The 18,242-nt window shown below is 36.1% G+C and overlaps 1 protein-coding gene across 1 annotated transcript in view; it reads right to left on the bottom strand.

Moving 5' to 3' along the window:
- The window catches only part of CTNND2 (catenin delta 2), a 667,983-nt gene that overhangs the window by 129,084 nt on the left and 520,657 nt on the right, over positions 1–18,242 (bottom strand). The window contains 1 exon segment of the mRNA XM_033064576.2: positions 5,612–5,795. Within this exon segment, the coding sequence (XP_032920467.1) occupies positions 5,612–5,795 (184 nt within the window).

The following is an 18,242-nucleotide window of genomic DNA, read 5'->3' as shown; positions in this document are numbered from 1 at the left end:
AGTATGACCTTGTATAAACCTTATAAATTAGTTCATGAATATGCAAATTAGGAATAACTACACTGTGAAGAAAAAGTGGGGTGCTTAAATATCTGACACAACTACACATTTAATTCTGTTGGTACTTTTCCCTTGAGGATCTTCTGAATAAAAGTATTACAGCAGTAATCAGAGGACACTGATCTATTCTTACTGAAATCTCTCTCTCCCCCTGAGTCTGAACATTAGACTTTTCTTTCAGATACATTTCTGAACAATTGCAGCATTCAGGAAGGAAAAAACTCTTCCACATCTTCCAGAAATTCATTTTCAAAACTTTAGGTTTAACTGGGATGCAATCGTTGTGGCCTCTCATTTTGTTTATGACTCTTTTCTAGACTGGAACCTAGATTCTTGAAAAGGTGAAGTACACATATTTTCCTGCAAACTGACTCTTACTTACTTCTAGTGCTTTTTCCCATTTTGGCTTGTGGGAACTGCTTGTAGTAGCAGTCCCTCCCTTGAGTAGGTTGTCTGTAGAAATACACAATTCATCTGAGTTTTGTCCTAACTTTGCATTCTGACAGATTTCTTTCCAATAGAAAACGTAGGCTTTCTGATGGACAAAATTGCATGGTCAGAGCCTGAGAAGAGCTCTTAGAAAAGCACTGAAAGTACTGAGGTGAGCTGCTAAGCCCAAAATCTCCATATCCATGACAGCATCAACAGAGAAGGAAGAAACATGACTGCTCTGTTAACTGGAGGAGAGTCACAAAATCAGTAGCAACGGTCCTGGTCCTACTGCAAGAAGCCAGCTCAATTTATACTCAACAGCAGATATTCAGAGATTGCACAGCCAATAAAGCCAGAAAGGTATTATGGCTTCCATAACCATCCCTTCTATATCTGAATGTATACAACATAAACACACCTACACATATGCACATACATATATGTATCATTTTAGTCTCAAACAGTGTTTCACGTGTCTACATGAACAATACAGTCTAATACATTTATCTGATGCCGTTCCCATGTTTTGTCAGTATGCAGCAGAATGCTCTATTGAAAACAGAGTACAGAAGTTCCTAAAAACAGGAGTCAATAGATTTTAAATGTTTAGAAGAGAACTGGAGGAGAGAGAAGATAGTGAGACAAATGCATTAGACGTAAATATCTGTAAAATACATCACTCACCCAAAAAACAGTTGAAAACATTTGATATTCAGGTTTCACAGTTAACACAAATTGTTTCAATAACGCAATTTGTTCCTTCCAAAAGTTGATCTATCCAGAAAACACTACTGGGTCAGTTATTCAAGTCATGTTTTAAAAGCATTTTTCCCCCTTGCTCCTCTACTTTTGGAGCTTGTTACGTATTTATTCAGTTAAAAAATAATGAAAGGTATTTTGTTAAAAGTTTTCCAAGTACAAAAGTATGAAGTATGAAAATCGGAAGATATGGGGCTTTCTAAATAAATAACTTCTCATTTCTAATCCACTAATGGGGTGAAAATAAATATTTTAACAGGCCTATGATTTTCACAATTGACCCTGCACTTGCAGTGTATGATTAAAGATTAAAGATTAAATACAACATGGAAGAAATAAAAAGCATTTTACAATTTTGTGTCTAAACCCACACTAGAATTTTAAAACAGTAAAGTCTTAAAATTCTTTAGAGTCCTCAGATGATACTCTATTAACTTAAATTAATTTTAGAATAATAGAAAAACAAGGTTCCAGATTGCACGAGGCAAAAATTCTTCAAGTGTTTTTTTGTCTGTGATTTTTTTCAAATAAATCTCTGGACAGGGATTTAGAGCTTTGCAATAACTAAGCTTGAAGTTTCAGGTTAAAACAACATTATCCAACGTCTGTCCTGTTGATTTTTAAATTTCAGATTGGGGACTACAAACCCCCTCCCATAAACAACTGGGACTACAATTTCAGTTTTCACTTGACTATCCCTAATAAGTTTAAGTGAATCAGAACCTATAAATCAAAGATGCAGTATTTCCCTAACACTAGTAAAAAGTAACAGCTAAAATACAAAAGGAAAAAAAGAAGTCTAACTTTACCAGAGCTTAATGAGGTAAGGCACTAGTATCTCAGTAGGGAGGCAACTAAATTGGGTGATTACTCCAACATGTCAGGCTGAGGTCTGGTGATTTATGAAAGCTGAATATTTAGATTAAATTTGTAAGTGATAGCCATAATGCTATATTTAGATCTTTGAATTATCTAAACAATTTCAAAGTGTTCCAGTTATTTAAAATTAATTTGTACAATATTGTATTGAAACTACTTTCTTTTTTCAAACCAGAAAGTATGCAAAATGTGGTTTGTAAATAACATCTTTAAGGAAAAGAGAAAGGAGAAGAAAGTCTGATATTGCTGCTGCTTTTTATGTGATTTGAGGTTAAGAAAGATAATGAGTAAGAATGAGTACTAAAAATTGCAGTTAATAATAAACTTTTTAATTGAAAAATCATAAGAAATTCTCATGAAGAAACTGAGAACAGCAAAGATCAGTAGAAAGACTAACTCATATACTGTTGTGATAAAAACACAAAACAAAGATGTGACTATTCCTGTATAATGGCCATTGCAAACTACTTATTAGTGTTGTGTATGGGATGGATTATATTACATCACCTCTCAGATATTATTTAAAGTTTTCAGCAGTGAATACACCAGACAACTAAAGTCACAGAAGACTGCAAAAACGCCAAACCCAAATCCTCCTGGCATATTTGTTAGCATTAAACCTATGTAATACAACCTGATGTCTCTAAAATTTGCCAACATTAGACATTCAGACTTTGTTAAGTATCCTGAACACCTACTACCTCCTCTGATGCTGAGCACTGTCACTGATAATCCCAATGCAATTGAATTTTAACTGCGTCCCCTCAAAATGAGCTCAAGCAAAAACAGAAAAAGAAAACAGCAGAGAACAACCAAACCAGAGTCTTAGAAGAAATTCTCCCATGAAAGATGAAAATGGACTTTCCTTTTAGCAGATAAGCACAGCACAACCTCAGCCAGCAACCACATTATACCTCCTTGATTTACCTCCCTTGTTCAGTCAGATCTTGAAATGGAAATACAGGTCTTGTAACCAGACCCAAGCGGAAAGTGTGAAAGCTGTTCAATTTATTGAGGGTGGTGTGTATTTCACCTGAACAGAGTCAAACTCCAATCATCTTCACAGAATTTTCTCATCTTTTCATTCTGACACTTGCTGTTTCCTCCAGCCTACAGTTCCAGTATATTACATGAATTCCAGAGAAGAAACCAGTTGCCATCTCAGAGGTGAGCTAGCATTTTTATCTCTTGCACAATCTCAGACTTGACATTTTGCATAGAGAAAGATATTTTCAACAGTGACTGGGGAAAAGTAAGCAAGAAAAGTAAAGTAGAAGTAAGTTTCAACCCTCTCCAAATATTCTTGCTCTGCCAAAGAGCATCCACACAGACTTAGTGGGATGGAACTATCTAAAGAAGATGGATGGAGGCCAAAAAAATATCTGAAGCCATCAGAGAGGATAGAAAGATGCATTTGGGAAATAGTGAGGGTTTGATATCAGAAAGATATTAAAAAGCTGTACTATGACTGAAGGGCCTGGGCTTAGAAATAAGACCAAGCTGCTCAGGACAGCAGTTTGAGCTGCTGCTACAGCTACCTGGGAAGGATTCAAGAGTTATAATATGCACAGTCTTTTGCAGGCAGATATGAGCTTATTTTGCACGAGCTGACCAGAAGCCATTCTGCTGTGACAGCATCCCATCAAGCGCTTGGTAGTAAGCCTTGCTGCAAAGCAGTGTGCATTAGATCAGGCAACGTACCCTTCTCACGTGGCCCCCAGTCCTCAGGTTGACCCAGAATGCAGGCTACAGTAAGCTCACATCAGTTTGCAAATGGGCGTGCACATACACTCACAAGAAAAAAAAAAAAACAAAGAAGAAAGATTTCAAGACCAGAGTGCAATGAATCCATCAACTAAGAGGTAGGAAAAACTGAAGTTTGCAGGATCAGGGATGAGCATCGGACCCTGAGATGCAGTTGAGAAAAATTAACAGGAAGATGGAGCTTATGGTGAGGGGATATCAACACCAGACCTGCTCACTCAGAGCGGGGACACTGTGAAGCCCCAAAATTGTAGCAGACATTTCTTTCAGAGGCAGATCTTTAACTGAGACACATTAAATACTGGAAATGTGAGACTTTTAATGTAGTAAAGGTCTTCATGTAACACCTTCTGCCACCTCCTAGCAATTATGGTAACTGTTTTTTTGGTTGTGATTTGAATGCAAAGCAACACAATTATACCATAAACACTTTTCAAAAAAAGTGAAAACAACTCAGTTACAAATACCTGGCTTCAGTCACGTACCCCAAGATAGCTGGTATTCACATAATCACACCTGTGTTGAAGTCCAACACTGCAATACTGCATTTAATTCCATATTTGCAATATGGAAGTTACTATGTTCTATCTTTCATTCTCATCTGGTTGCATAAAAACTGTCAATAATATTTATTGTTTTTTCCCTTAAACTTTTCAGATATAACTTTGGAAAGGGAGACATTTCATTTGATAAAAGAGCACAAAGACAAAAAGGTGCTGTTACAGATAGGTAAAAAATACTGCTATTTACTTTGTCCCCTGTCACTTTTTTGTTTAGCTCTTTATTGTACATCTGCTTTAGATGCAGCAAGCACCATAGATTGCCTTACTGACACATACCATTCACTATATTATTTTCTGTGATGCAATATTAACTAATCTATTTTCATGTCTCTGGGATAGATTACAGATTATTTTCTCCAATATACCTGGAGAAAAGAACCTTAAGAGAACTTAGAACAACCTGCCTATTATCTTAACACATTTCATGAAAATGATTTGCATTGGAATTCAGAAATTGCTACAACACAATCCTTTAGTAAGATTTTGTCAGAACGGAAACTCTCATTCTACTTTCATTCTCACATCTACAGTGACTTTTAGGAATGGACAGATCAAATTGCACATATTTATATATATGCAGCTTTGCATTGCATATACTAGTTTGGCATAGAAACACAAACATAAATAATTATCATACTTGGTAAGGATCTGCTTAAGTATTTTGGTTGAAAAATGTTGAATTAGTTGGTCTCTTACTGAAATTCTCATCTTCCCAGAGCATAAAAAAATCTACTTTATATATTTATCACCACTCCAGCAATTGCATCTGGAACCTTTAAGATGTGAACATCTTCATTATTTTTTGTACTGATTAAATTGATGTAATAGAGAGAACATACAGACTTTATTTAAGCAATTGGGGAAACAGGACAAATCTACAAGGGAGAAGATATATGTAATATACAAGCTTGGATGAAAGTAGCTAAGAAAAGAAAAAACAGAAAACCCTCAACAGCCCTTCTAAAGATTGTTTTTTAACAATCTGAAGATTGTATTCTAATTAATTTCCAACTTTCAGTTTACATCACTGAAAGTCATCATCTTTGCTGACAGGCAAACCAATAATTTAATTTATAGATGGCTAAGAATGAGAAATACCAATTCAAACAAAAGCAAGATGATTAAAGGTAGAGCAAAGGTTTTGAAGTACTCACCTTAGGCACCCAGTGGCATTGCGCAGCACCTGTGATGAATGGAGTTGTATTTTATGATCATCCTGGAGTGGAGAGTTTTCCCATCCAGAGTGAGGGATGATCACTGCATTGGTCAACACTGCAAGGGCATCCTGGATGATTGGCATTTTCAGTGCATCACAGGACGATAGATTCCAGAGAACTCCTACAAAAAGTAAAATGACTAATAATTAACACTTCTCCAAAACATGTTTGAATGTTATTTTGTTTAGAAAAACACAATCCAAACCAATATATTTGCAGCATTGATTTAATTTAGCTGTTTTTGTCAAAAATAAAACTAACTACATTGTAGATGGGACTGAATGATAACTGCAAACGTTTGCAGAGGGAATACAGCTTTAAATATGAAACATGTAGTCACAGCAGTACTGGAAATTTCTCAGAGCTCTGCCTAAAAACTGAACAGCTGGTTATGATCTAGGCCTATGCAGGCTGTGAAGCACTCATGGAATGAAGGAGTGTTACAAGGAATTTTTAGGGCTTGGTCTTCAGATATCTTCCTTCTAAGTAAAATTAATAAAAACCAGTAACAGAAAAAAGGTTCTGATTTACACTAAAAACTTTTACTGTTGATAGATACATATTGAGAGAACAAAATCTTAGCCCTTTGATCTTCACTGTAATGGAAGTACAGTAATTTCACGATTACAAGCCGCATCATTTTGACTAAAATTTTGGTCCCAACCCGGAAGTGCGGCTTACACTCAGGAGCAGCCAATATATGAACAAAGTTCGAAAATTTCCCCACCCAGAAGTGCAAGCCACAGTACCGAGCCAAGCTCGCGAATTCAGCACCTGCCAGTAAAACCCATGATCGTGTGATTGTTACAAATTGGTTACTTCACTGCGAACGAAAGTGCAGCTTACAAGCCAGTGCGGCTTATATACGGACAAAAAACGAAATGTTGCCGACACCTGGAAGTGCGGCTTACAATCAGGTGCAGTTTGTAATCATGAAATTACTGTAAATGTCTAGGATTGTTGGTGCTACAAGGAAAAAGACTTCCTCCACAACCTGATAGAGTAGTACTTTACCAGACTTCAGTAAGTAATATCATATTTTGTAAACATTTAACTATACAAAGTTACAGAACACTGCAATTTTTACATGGAAACAGTAAGCTTAATGGTGTAACTACCAAAGAGTTTTACTGGAGTTTTAAAAAACCCAAATCCCTTCCTTTGCAATTCATAATGTGCCAAAAAAGAAGAGAACTCAAGAGGCAAAGTTTTCTAAGCACATCTGCAAAGATCAAGGTCGCTGCAATTGTGCCACACACAGAAAGCAGGCGAGAAATTGCTAGGAGCAAAAGACATCCTGCTTTCCATTCCCATATTTACGTATTTGTGTACTTGCTGGAAAAGCACATGGTACTTGTGCTGTGCCGAGAGCCTGATGCTGGTGGGCAGCTCTTATTGCTGAGGGAAGCTGGAGGACAACTTGCTGTTCTGATGAACCAATGGTCTTTATCTTAGCTCAGCACCCTCCCAGCAGTAGCTGGAAGAGGAAGCCTGCCTCATCATGCCCCTCCCCTTGCCAACATGAGTCCCCTTCTGTAGAATCCAATCCTACTCCTCCCTACTCTTCTTCCCAAAGGACAAGAGTATGGCCCCACATCTGACTTTGAGCGGTAGAATTGAGTTTTGATTTTATATCTATCAAAGTTTTCAACCAAAAGAGAAAAATTATTACCATCATCATCATTAGATATAGGTTACAAATACAAACACTACAAAACATACAAGTGAGTGTTGTGGGAGGAAAATGCTGAAGGAAAGCCTTAGGAATACAGACTCAGACATTTATAAATATAAGCAGCAAGAACTACTTGCTCAAGGCTTTCCTTAGCATTTTGTGCTTTGACAGAGCAGTGTAATTAACAGGAATCAACTTACATTTTGGAGTTTCCCTTTAAAATTAATTACTTCTATGGGGAGAATATTTCAGTTATACAATTTCATGTTTAAATAATTTTATATATAACTGTCTGCAAAGGCAGTTACCCAGTTCAATATAAATGATATTATATTTTATTAATAATTTATTATTATTATATTATAGTTATATTTTAATGTAAAATTTTGATCAGTATACTAGTAAAAAAAATCCCATTAACATAATCTGCATGAGGGACCAACTTTAACTGCAGACAAAAAAAACCCCAAACCAGAAATAAGAAAAATGTCCATTTTAATAATGTTAATTTTTTTCATTTGAGAATTGTTACTTTAAAGGGAAAATACTCTTTGTTTGAATTCTGAATTTCTTTACAAAAAGGAATTCCATATTTAAAGGAATGAAGACCTTCACAAGGATATTAATGCTTGCTTTTCTATGTGTTTTTGCTCTTGGCAAGCTTTAATGGCACATATACTATTCTTGAAATACCTAGCATTTTGCATTTTGCTGGATTTTGTCAGAAAAACAACAATGCAGTGGTCTTTTTTTTTTGGCATTTATCTAGACAGGTGTAAATGATATGCATGGTATAAGAACAGAGAATCAGAATGCAAATTTTTTCCCCCTTTAAGATTCAATTTAGTTCTTTTGTAAGACAATGTGCTGTAACTTTGTGAAGAAGTCCTATTTTAAAAGTGAAGCAGAAAAGAATTTTTTGATGGCAACAAAACAATACTTTGGGCTTCAAGAAGTAGTCATGAACTAGAAAAGCAGAAAAGAATACAAAAGAAGCAAACATAAGAGCCCTGTCTAGCAAAATGCTTAAAAAACACATATGTCAAAACTATTTTTTATTTACTTATGGTTCCTGCTAATTTAAAGTAAACTCACATAAACATTGTGGTATTCAGCAATAGTTGAATCTAGAAATATTCTTTAAGCCCTCTTTCTCTAACTGGAAAATTAAACCTTCACAGTAAGAGGATGATGGGATCACCAGGCTAAAATGGCTATTCTACCCTTTCCTAAAATGATTTTAAGTCAAGGCAGAAGCAAGCAAAATTTAAGTCACGGCAAAAGCATTGACCAGTAAGACCGATGCTTTCTGCTATGTTTTTGCTCCTCACAGTTTTAAAGAATGAGGTAATTTTCTTTCACCCCAGAACAATGAGTTTCATCTAATTGTGAAACTGAATACTACCGACCACAAAACCCAAAAATTTTCTACTGACAATTTTCTACTGAGCAGTGCAGTCTACTACATGCTGAGATTGGCATTCTACATGCCTCCTTGTAACCTTTTTAATTAAGAATTTGCAATTATGAAAGGGCGCTGACAATTCACTTCTCACTGTTTTTGCTGAGGATAACCTGGAGCTAGATTTATGTGGGGTGTGAGAAGATGATCCATTGCCTTGACTTTTCAAGGGAGAATGACAATAAAATAAATCCTTTCCCTATACACCTTCCATTACTGAGCTACCTTTTTGCCACATGATTTTGAACATATTTTCCAAGAATCTATTCATGACACGCTGTGGGAACCCAAGACATCCCTCTGGCCGCCTTGGGACCCTGGCAGGGGGCTCAGAAGCCTTAGCACAGAGCCCAAGACCTTTGAGCCTTTGATTTTAACCCCTGGAAAAAATTACCACCTTTGTATGAAGAGTTACAAGCCACAAAAAATACGTAGAGTATAAGTTAGTTTATCACAAGGTAAAAAAGTAGATTTTTAAGATTTTTTATAATAAGGGTCCGGGGTCAAGATGGAGGAATTTGGGCATGTTCTGTCGTTCTTTCTCCTTCTTCTTGGTATCCATCTTCTGGGTGATGTTGGTATTTTTAGATTGGTTTTGAGTAGAACTAGACTGTACAATATAAGTGATAGGTATTGGAAGATAATTGTAAATAATGCTTACATAGTTTATAGTATAAAAAGATAATACCGCCCTGAAGGCGGGCAATGTGCATGGGACTGAGCTGCTGAATGGACCACAGCGGTCAAGAACTTCTTAGATAAGATAAACAACCTCTGGAAACTGCAGAAGACGCCTCCTGACTCTTTCTCTGGTGCTCGGACTGGGACTACAGAGACTTTTAACATACCCAGGTGGTCATCTCGAGCTCCTGAGACACCACTGACAAAACACCCTTTAGGGCTACTGCAAGAATCTGATTACTGAGGCAGTGTGACACCTTACTCTGAAAGCCCTGCCTGAACTGGGTTTCTGAGCACAAGAAGCAAGTCTCTAATAGCCTCAGAGGTGCCTTGACTAACCCCTGGAGAATTTGCATTGTCATCAGCAGCCCATAGGAAGGTAAGGGACAGACTCACCAGTGGCCAAAGACAAAAAGTGGGATCCACCCTACAACACAACAGCTATTTAGTTCATGATTTATTGCTACCTCAAATTATGACTTACACTCACACCCATGCATATATATCTAAAGGCATCAATACAAAGAAACCTCTTACAACAACTACAAATATAAATGGAAACCATGAAACTGGAAAAGTCATCTTTTCCAAAAAGCGCTGCCCCTGCCACACTTCCACTATTTTTTTTTGTTTTTTGTGGTGCAAAAGATGTACTTTCCCAAATAAATTATATGGTAAATAGATTGTAAGTAAAAAAATACTTTTTAGAGAAACAACACTTTGATTCTTCTTAATATGAGATGTCTAAGTCAACTTTCAATTATATTAAGATTTTGCTTATTTCATGTTCTCTGCTAAAAAAAAAAAATCCCAAAGTATTCCAATATATCCAGGTTTTCCTTTTCCATCATAATTTAATGGTTTGGCCATGGAGTGATGCAGAAAACCATTTGATAGTGCTGAGAGACTGCATTCCACAAAGACAGACCAAAGCATCAGCAGGCATTTTTGTTTATGTGCTGAAGGCACAGAAATACTACGGGGAGTTTCCTCCATGAACATGACAATTAAGATTGAAATCTGAGTGCTAAATACCCTGCACAGAAGCCAAGCACAAGGGATCTTTTGCTGGAGTCCTTAGGAAAAGCATCTCCTAGCCCAAGCTCCCAAGTGCTAGAAAAGTCATTTGCTGGCTGCTGCTCGGAGCCCCCGCTGTAATTGCAAGGCTGCTCTGCAGAGCTGGATCTGCTCCCTGGCAGCAGATGTGGGCTCCTGATAGATTACAGCAGTTCTGCTGCACAGAATATCAACCACAACATTTCTTAATACAAAGTGCAGCAAGACTTCACAACCAGCTCAACCGTCAAGGTGAGAAACTGGTTTGGTAACAGGCTTTCTGTAGGAAAGAGAAAGTGGCTGATTTGAAATGTTCTGGCACCTGAACAACACACAGCTCAGAAGGAATCTCCTTAAAAGCACACTGTGAAATTAAGTTTAAAATTGGTATAACAGACAAGAATCTTTCACCAATTTTCTTGAAATATTTATCCGGTCCATGAATGAATACCTGTGCACACCTTGCTGTAACTCACGGAGTGACATGCACAGAGGTGGTTTGCTATTTGTGTATCAGTTGACACAGGAAAAGTCCACACTGAGAAATACTGAGTTTCAGTAAAAGCCACAAGCAGGCAGGAGCTTAAGGAATGCTAAGCAAAGTTGCAACTGATCTTGACTACATAAAAATACAAGACTACATACAGTATAAAAATATAAACATTTCCTCTGAAAAAAACATCCTTTTCTTTCTCAATGGTTGCTCTTTTAGTTCCAAAATTACATCTTGGATTTTATTAAAACAAAAAGGAGAGGTCAATTTTAGTATTGATTAAGATCAAGATGCACCCAAATGCTATTGCATTAATGAAAGAGTCTGCATTTCTCTTATGGGACTGAATTTTGAGCTAAGGTTGCTCCTCTTTTTATGCCATACAATGCAAGTTAACACACAACTGTGGAAGGGAAGAAGTGTCAGCTACGAATGTTAGAGAGTTGTTGGCCTTCATGTTAAATAGTAGAGGAAATACTAGAAGAGTTGACCAAGGTTACTGTGGAAAGATCAGTGGTTCCTGCTTAACTTGCCTTCCTAGCTAATGAAATTAAATGAGTCCTGTAAAACACTGAAGGCAAACCAAATCCAATTCATTCCAAGTGACAGAAACACAGAAAAAATATATCAACTCCTTTCAGAAAAAGTTTTATCCTAACACATGACTAATGGCAATGCCATTCCAAATTAAGCACTTTATCAGAAAACATAGAATCTAATAAGAATGGATATATATGAATGGCAAGATTTTTTTCAGTGCTTACACCTGTATTATACTGAATAATCTTTTCTAGCACCCAAAATCAAAACATATGTTTGATAACTGACCCTAATACAGAGAATAAAAATGCTATAATTAAAGCTGAACATTAAGTTATAGCTTTAAAGACAAAACTCCTTTCTAAAAAGAACCAGTTAGAAAGTTAGTTCTATCTATAAAACTGCATCTATGTGCATAATTAAAGGCTAAGTGTACAGTTGCTAAAAAAGAAAAAAGAAGGAAGCATTTACTAGCCAAGTTGTTACCTAAGACAGCACTGTAAATAACATTATTTGGGAGGGAACAAGGGAATTTGGCTTTTGAACCTAAAAATAATAAATAAAAAAGAATAAAATTACTGGTCATAGTGAAAACAGTAATTTGACCACAAAATGAACATGTGGCACCATAACCTCAAACTTTCATTTTTTAAACAAAAAGTGAAATATTCAGATATTTTCTAAACAGAAAACTATTTTTAAAATAAAATGCAAGTATTTTGTGTGGCAAATCTCAAACATTTCAAACTACAAAATGATTTTAAACTGGAAGTATTTTAATACTCCATCATTCAGGCAGGCCCATCAAAATTATATGTCCAGTTGAATTTTTCCAAAGGATTACTACTTGCTGAAAAAGTTCAATGCAGCTCTTATGTGGAGCCATATGCTGCAACAGATGCCTGCTATTTATCACTCCAGATTGCCTCGTTTGATATTTCCTCTTAAACTTCAAATTTGACTGAAGTAATAAAGAAAAAAAGAAATTTATTTATGTACTATATTAACAAGCAAATTATGAAATCAGTTTCACTGCTCCATGAATTGAAATATGGGCAAAACTTGAATGAATTTTCCATAGAGGATGCATCTCACTGTACAAGAGAAAAACAGTTACTTCCCACTTAGAGAGAAAAGCAGAGCAACAAGGAACCACATTGGGTTTTGAGTTGATATTGAGGGTGGCAAATGCAGGACAAGTGAACATAAATTAGACTGAGAAATAGGGAGAAGGAAGCAAGCTGACGGGAAAATGGATGGAAGCACCCCCGGGCAGACCCCTAAGAGAGAGGAGAGGGATTCCCCTGCCAGCAGCATTGCACTGTTCCCAGCAGAGCCCACAGCACCCAGTGACTTGTTTTCCTCTCCCACATTCACCTCCAGAGAAACAGGCACTGCAAGCCTGAGTGAAGGTTTTGTATTACTGTGCAACAGTACGTTCCCTTCTACCTATAAAAATGCTTTGGATGTAACACCTTACATGATAAATCAGTACCCCAGCCTGTTGCTATGAAAGCAGAGCATAAGATTTGGGAAAGTATCTATTTTAACACGTCTCCTTATTTAACTGGGAGCAGCAGGGGGTGAAGAAGTTAATCTGATGATTCAGAAAAAGTTTAGAATAACTCTTCATGAAGACAACAGATTCTATCAGTGGGTTTTCCCATTTTCACAGCCAAAATAGTGACAGCATACTGAGAAAGGGGGCAAAGATTGTTTTATAACTAGACAGTAAAATTGTAATAGATATGGTATAAAATGATCCAGTTGAACTATCAACATTGTTTGCCTAAATGTTATTTGATACGACAGCATCATTTCTGAAGAAAAATTACACAGTTTATTAAATTATTTTTAGATTTGCTGGTATATATGAACTATAAATAGGGTATGTTTTGAATGACTCTGGAATTTCTTGAAGATGTCACAGCCTATAGGTTGGAAAATCAGTTTCCCAACATCACATGAGAGTAAGTTGTAGAACCTTTTACCTTCCTGTTTTGCAATGAAAATGACTACAAAGATTGGGTATTTTGGTGAGTGGCTCCACACTGGGTTCATGTGAAGGTTTTATACAATTCCAAATGATTCCTGCTTCACATTTCTGGAAATGATGGCAGCATTTTCTGTAAGTAATGCTAAAATCTACAATTTAAAATGCCACACTGTAGAATCATACTGTGAAGTACAACACAGTTGTACCTGGCCATAGCACATCCACTGAGTATGAAATGTCAGCCTATTAGTCTGGAGAAGTAAGAATAATACAAAATATAAATTTTAAGCATTTCACGAAAATTACGATGATGCAATAGTGATTTTTTGGAGACTTTCTGTAAAACCTTAAAGTAGCTGATGATTAGGGTGGAAAAACAGTTGCCTTGCAGCCCACTAACCCTGCCACAAGGTTTGTACTGCCTTGGTGGAGTTGTTTGAAGTTGTATTGGGGCACTTGGACCTTCAGTGAGTTTAACTTGAGCAGCCACTTCTGCAGACCAGAGGCCTTCATTTATTTTGCTTTTGCTTAGCTTTGATAATGGTCTGGATTAAGCTAAATTTTATCAAGGTAGCAGTAACAAGTAGTTTTTCTGAGTTAAACAAACCCTTGGTTTTCTGCTTTTCCCCCCACAAAATTTTAGCCGTAACAGTATAAAATGATAAACTAGCCTGTGCAAAGTTTGGGCTGTGAGCTGAAATGCATTGTTTTAAAAGCAATCTGAGACTCGCAGGAGATTTGACAGTTTTTTTGTTTTTTTTTTTTTTAATTCTCACTGCTTCTGGTTTTTTTTTTTTTTAAATTCTCAGTGCTTCACAGAACTCAGGGTGGAGGTTGAAGTAAGGAGGTTTGCTTAAAAGTATCTCAAGCAAAAGGCGGCAGTAAAATTACTATGTAACCTCTGGGAACTGAAAAGTCTCTTGTACTTGCAGAAAGAAATACTGAAGAAAGTACAATATGCAATTCCGTATTCAGCCGCTGGCTTTGATCCAGAGTAAATAGATAGGAATTTTCATTACACAAATAATCTTGTTAATGTTGAAAACAACTTTCATTTAAAACACCTAATTAGAAGTAAATGACTTCATAAGCTTTAATCAACTTTTAAAATTGATTGTGGTAGGATATTGTACTTGCAATTACATCCATTTAACAAAGGAATAGGAAAGGTTTATTAGAGCTAATACCCTTTAAATCTCCATTTTGAATAAAAAACATTTAAAATACAAGCAAACTTTAGTGCCCAGGCAAGTAGATTTGAAATTTGTTAATCTTATCCTAAATCTGTTGGTGGAAAAATAATTCAAGTCTGTTAGTCACCTGCTCTGTGCTTGGCAGAATTCCTCAAAACACTTGTTGGAAGTTATTAAAGAGAATTTGCTTATGTGCACAGCATATACTAAGCAAGAAATGAAAGAAGATATTTTCCTGCCAAAATCAAAATCATTACTTCTGAAAGTAGTGTTCTGTGCTAGTGGTTATCTAACTCCATGCTTAGCCTTTCTAATTTCCTTGACTTGACAGGACACTGTGATCAGATGCTGGAGCCAGAGGAGCTGCATCTTAAGAGGCACTTGTGTACTTTCTGCATTTATCCCAAATCTCCATTTTGTTTTACTACATAGTTATGGGCCCCCAAGGGATATTTGGTACTCTTATTCTCTTAGATAAGCATATACTGAACCAGAGCTAAATCAACCTTGTAGCAGCAGTCTCAGCAGGGTTATGCCATCATGACAATTAAACACACATACACGGCTTTTTGTGTTTTCTGTTTGAAAAGCTTGTGATAGGCAGGATATGCCTCTGAACCTAAAATATGTATCTTTATAATCTGATTTTTGGTTTGTGTAATGCTGAAATTGTCTCTTTGGTTCCAAGAGCAAGCCACTTTGTACATTTACCTTCCTACCTATCTTTTTACATTACATATCAAAAGTTGCTAGTTAATTAGGCCTTTCACTGGTCAGGCTTCCTTATACTTTGCATTACTCCATTACAAAACTTGAATACAGTTAAGAAATAGGTTACTTAATATAAGCAATACTGGAGCAACACCTCGTATAAACTTGAAAAGGAAAAGGGATATAATAGAGATTTTAGGAATTACATCAAGGTGAAATACTGTAAGAATACAGAACTCATAGAAGAATTTGGTTCTGCTTTACTTAAGGTTGTGGGAAATTCATCTCAGAATGGGATAGAAAAGCCTTTATTCATTCTCAAATCAAATTTTCAGAGAGCAATGAGGTTTTAAATAGGTGCCACCTCCAAATGAATGTTCATATCATAATAAAATTTAACATCTGTGTTTACACATTCCAATAACTAAGGTAATGTCAAGGGCACTTTTGCAGAAAACTATTAAATTATTAAATTAAACTGCTAAAAGATCCTAAGTACTAAACAGTCAACTCTTTGCCAAAATATTATTAAATAAGATTTACAACACAAAAAAAAAAATCCCAAGTGTAACACCTTACAAAGTCCAATCAGAAAAAAACCATTACAAATAGGAAACAATTGCAGACATGTGATTTTGACTTTGGGAACTCCCAACAGAAGAACTGCCATTTTACTAGGAAATTAAAAATTCGAAATAATTGTCCAGAATAACTTAACAAAAAATCCAATTAAGTCCTCCACTGAATTGAGTTAAAAGGTCCATTTAAATAGAATACTCCCTTAAACATGCTTTACATACCACTGCAGGCTCACTAACTAGCCACTACACAGATTAGCAAAGCCAGATACAGGGCTCAAAGGGGCCTTCTGGAGTGACTTGACCAATCTGCAAATAATTTATGCACATGCTAAGAAGCAGCATGCAGTCAAAGGAGGTTTCACCTGCAGTGCTTAATTCAGACCAGATAGATCTAAGGTGGACAACATGTAAATGCTTTCAGTGACACGACGAGATTTTCCATAAACCCTCCTTATAAACATATGGCAGCTACTAAAACTGAAACAGGACTATGTAATAATATTGCATAACATGGGCTGACAACAGGGCACAAACCAAGCCAAAACACAAACTGGCTGAAATTAAAGACAACACTAATGAACACTGGAATCCAAAGTCTGGGAAGTAAATGAAATTTTTCTCTGTCCAGTTTGATTGTGGGCTAAAGACACTTGGAGAACTAGTGCTTCTTTGAAGGAAACTTTTTGTACACAGTATCTTGTAATGTTTTGCAGGAATAGAATATATGCCTTTTGATTCAGTGAATAAAAATATGAATGAGATACATGGAGTCAGTATCTGTCTATCTATCTATCTATCTATCTATCTATCTATCTATCTATCTATCTATCTATCTATCGTATATATGTATAGTGTTAGATAGTTTCTGCTTCTTAAATGTTTATTATGTGGTATTTTTTTTTAATTTATATATTTTCAGAAGACAATAGTTAAATCTCCGACATGTTACTGTCAACCAAAGTAAGCAGGACACTGGCTGCTAGCACAGAAAAAACCAATTTCTCCTGACACTATTTATAGCTGCAGCTCTTTATCATCATGTACTTTCTAAAAGTGGATTATCCACTTTTACCTTTCAGAATACCAGAAATGGTATTTACAGATTTTAAACAGGTGATGCAGTCATACAAGGGCCCTCTTTAAAAGCAGTATTTTCTAATCCAGCTACCTCATTGCACGTAGGTAGAAACTGTGTTTCTAGCTGTGATAGATCTTGTTTGTCAAAACTGAGAAGAACAGCAGTTTAAACAATTTTATCTGAGACAGGTACCCAGTTAACCAATCAAGTTGATGGAAGAAGGAGCAAGCATAGGTTGAATCACAGAATCATAGAACGACTTGAGTTGGAAAGGATCTAGCAACAGCTGCTTGACTTCACCTTCTGCACAAGGCATCCATGGGATTCCTCTATTATTCTTGAAAAAATGTCAGATTTTTCCATGCATGTTTTTTCCCTGACAGTAAAACAAATAGAAAAAAATATAAAATAGAATTTTGTGGAAGAGTTCATAATTAACTTGGTAAAGGCAAGAGAATCAGAAATCAGTTACTCACTGCCATTATTACCAAGTGAAAGCATTTCTTTCTACCATCTGCAGGATCTAGGCTAATTTTGTACTGTGTTCCTTTCTATTTATATTTATTAGAAAAGTGTTAACATTTAATTATTTTAAAATAGAAGGCTTTTATTTTTTCCCATTAACAGGTGCTACTGTGGAAACTGGCAGCACAGTGCTAGGGTAAAAAGATAGCTAAATTAAGTGTGGTGCATTCAGCTTACACCTATTTCTTTTTATTTACAGACTTACATGAACATGAACTTACAGAGTTACATTGTGATTCAGGTTCTCCTTGAGTCTCTGGAAATTACTTGAGTCTCTGGCTGTAGACCATGCCAACATCTCTCTTTCTATCAGAGTATTTCACATTTGCACAAATGTATATATTCATGGGTATACCTAATTTTATCCATGTTCTTCTAGTAAAAACCTGTCACTGTAGAAGTGTTTCTGTAAGAATAATCTTCCCATATCTTAGGAAATATTTCCTGGGCATTAACACCGTTTAATTTCATAGCACTCAGGTAGCACACTTCCCTTAGAGCTTCTTCATGGGAGCCTGCACTGAAACTATTTCCTTGACATAAGAGAGCCTTGATGCTCTAACACTTTGCTATAAGG

The sequence above is a fragment of the Catharus ustulatus genome, chromosome 1 (genome assembly GCF_009819885.2).
Source record: "Catharus ustulatus isolate bCatUst1 chromosome 1, bCatUst1.pri.v2, whole genome shotgun sequence".
Lineage (NCBI taxonomy): Eukaryota > Metazoa > Chordata > Aves > Passeriformes > Turdidae > Catharus > Catharus ustulatus.
Note: the sequence above shows the minus strand (reverse complement) of the source record. Positions and strands in the feature narration are given on the sequence as shown.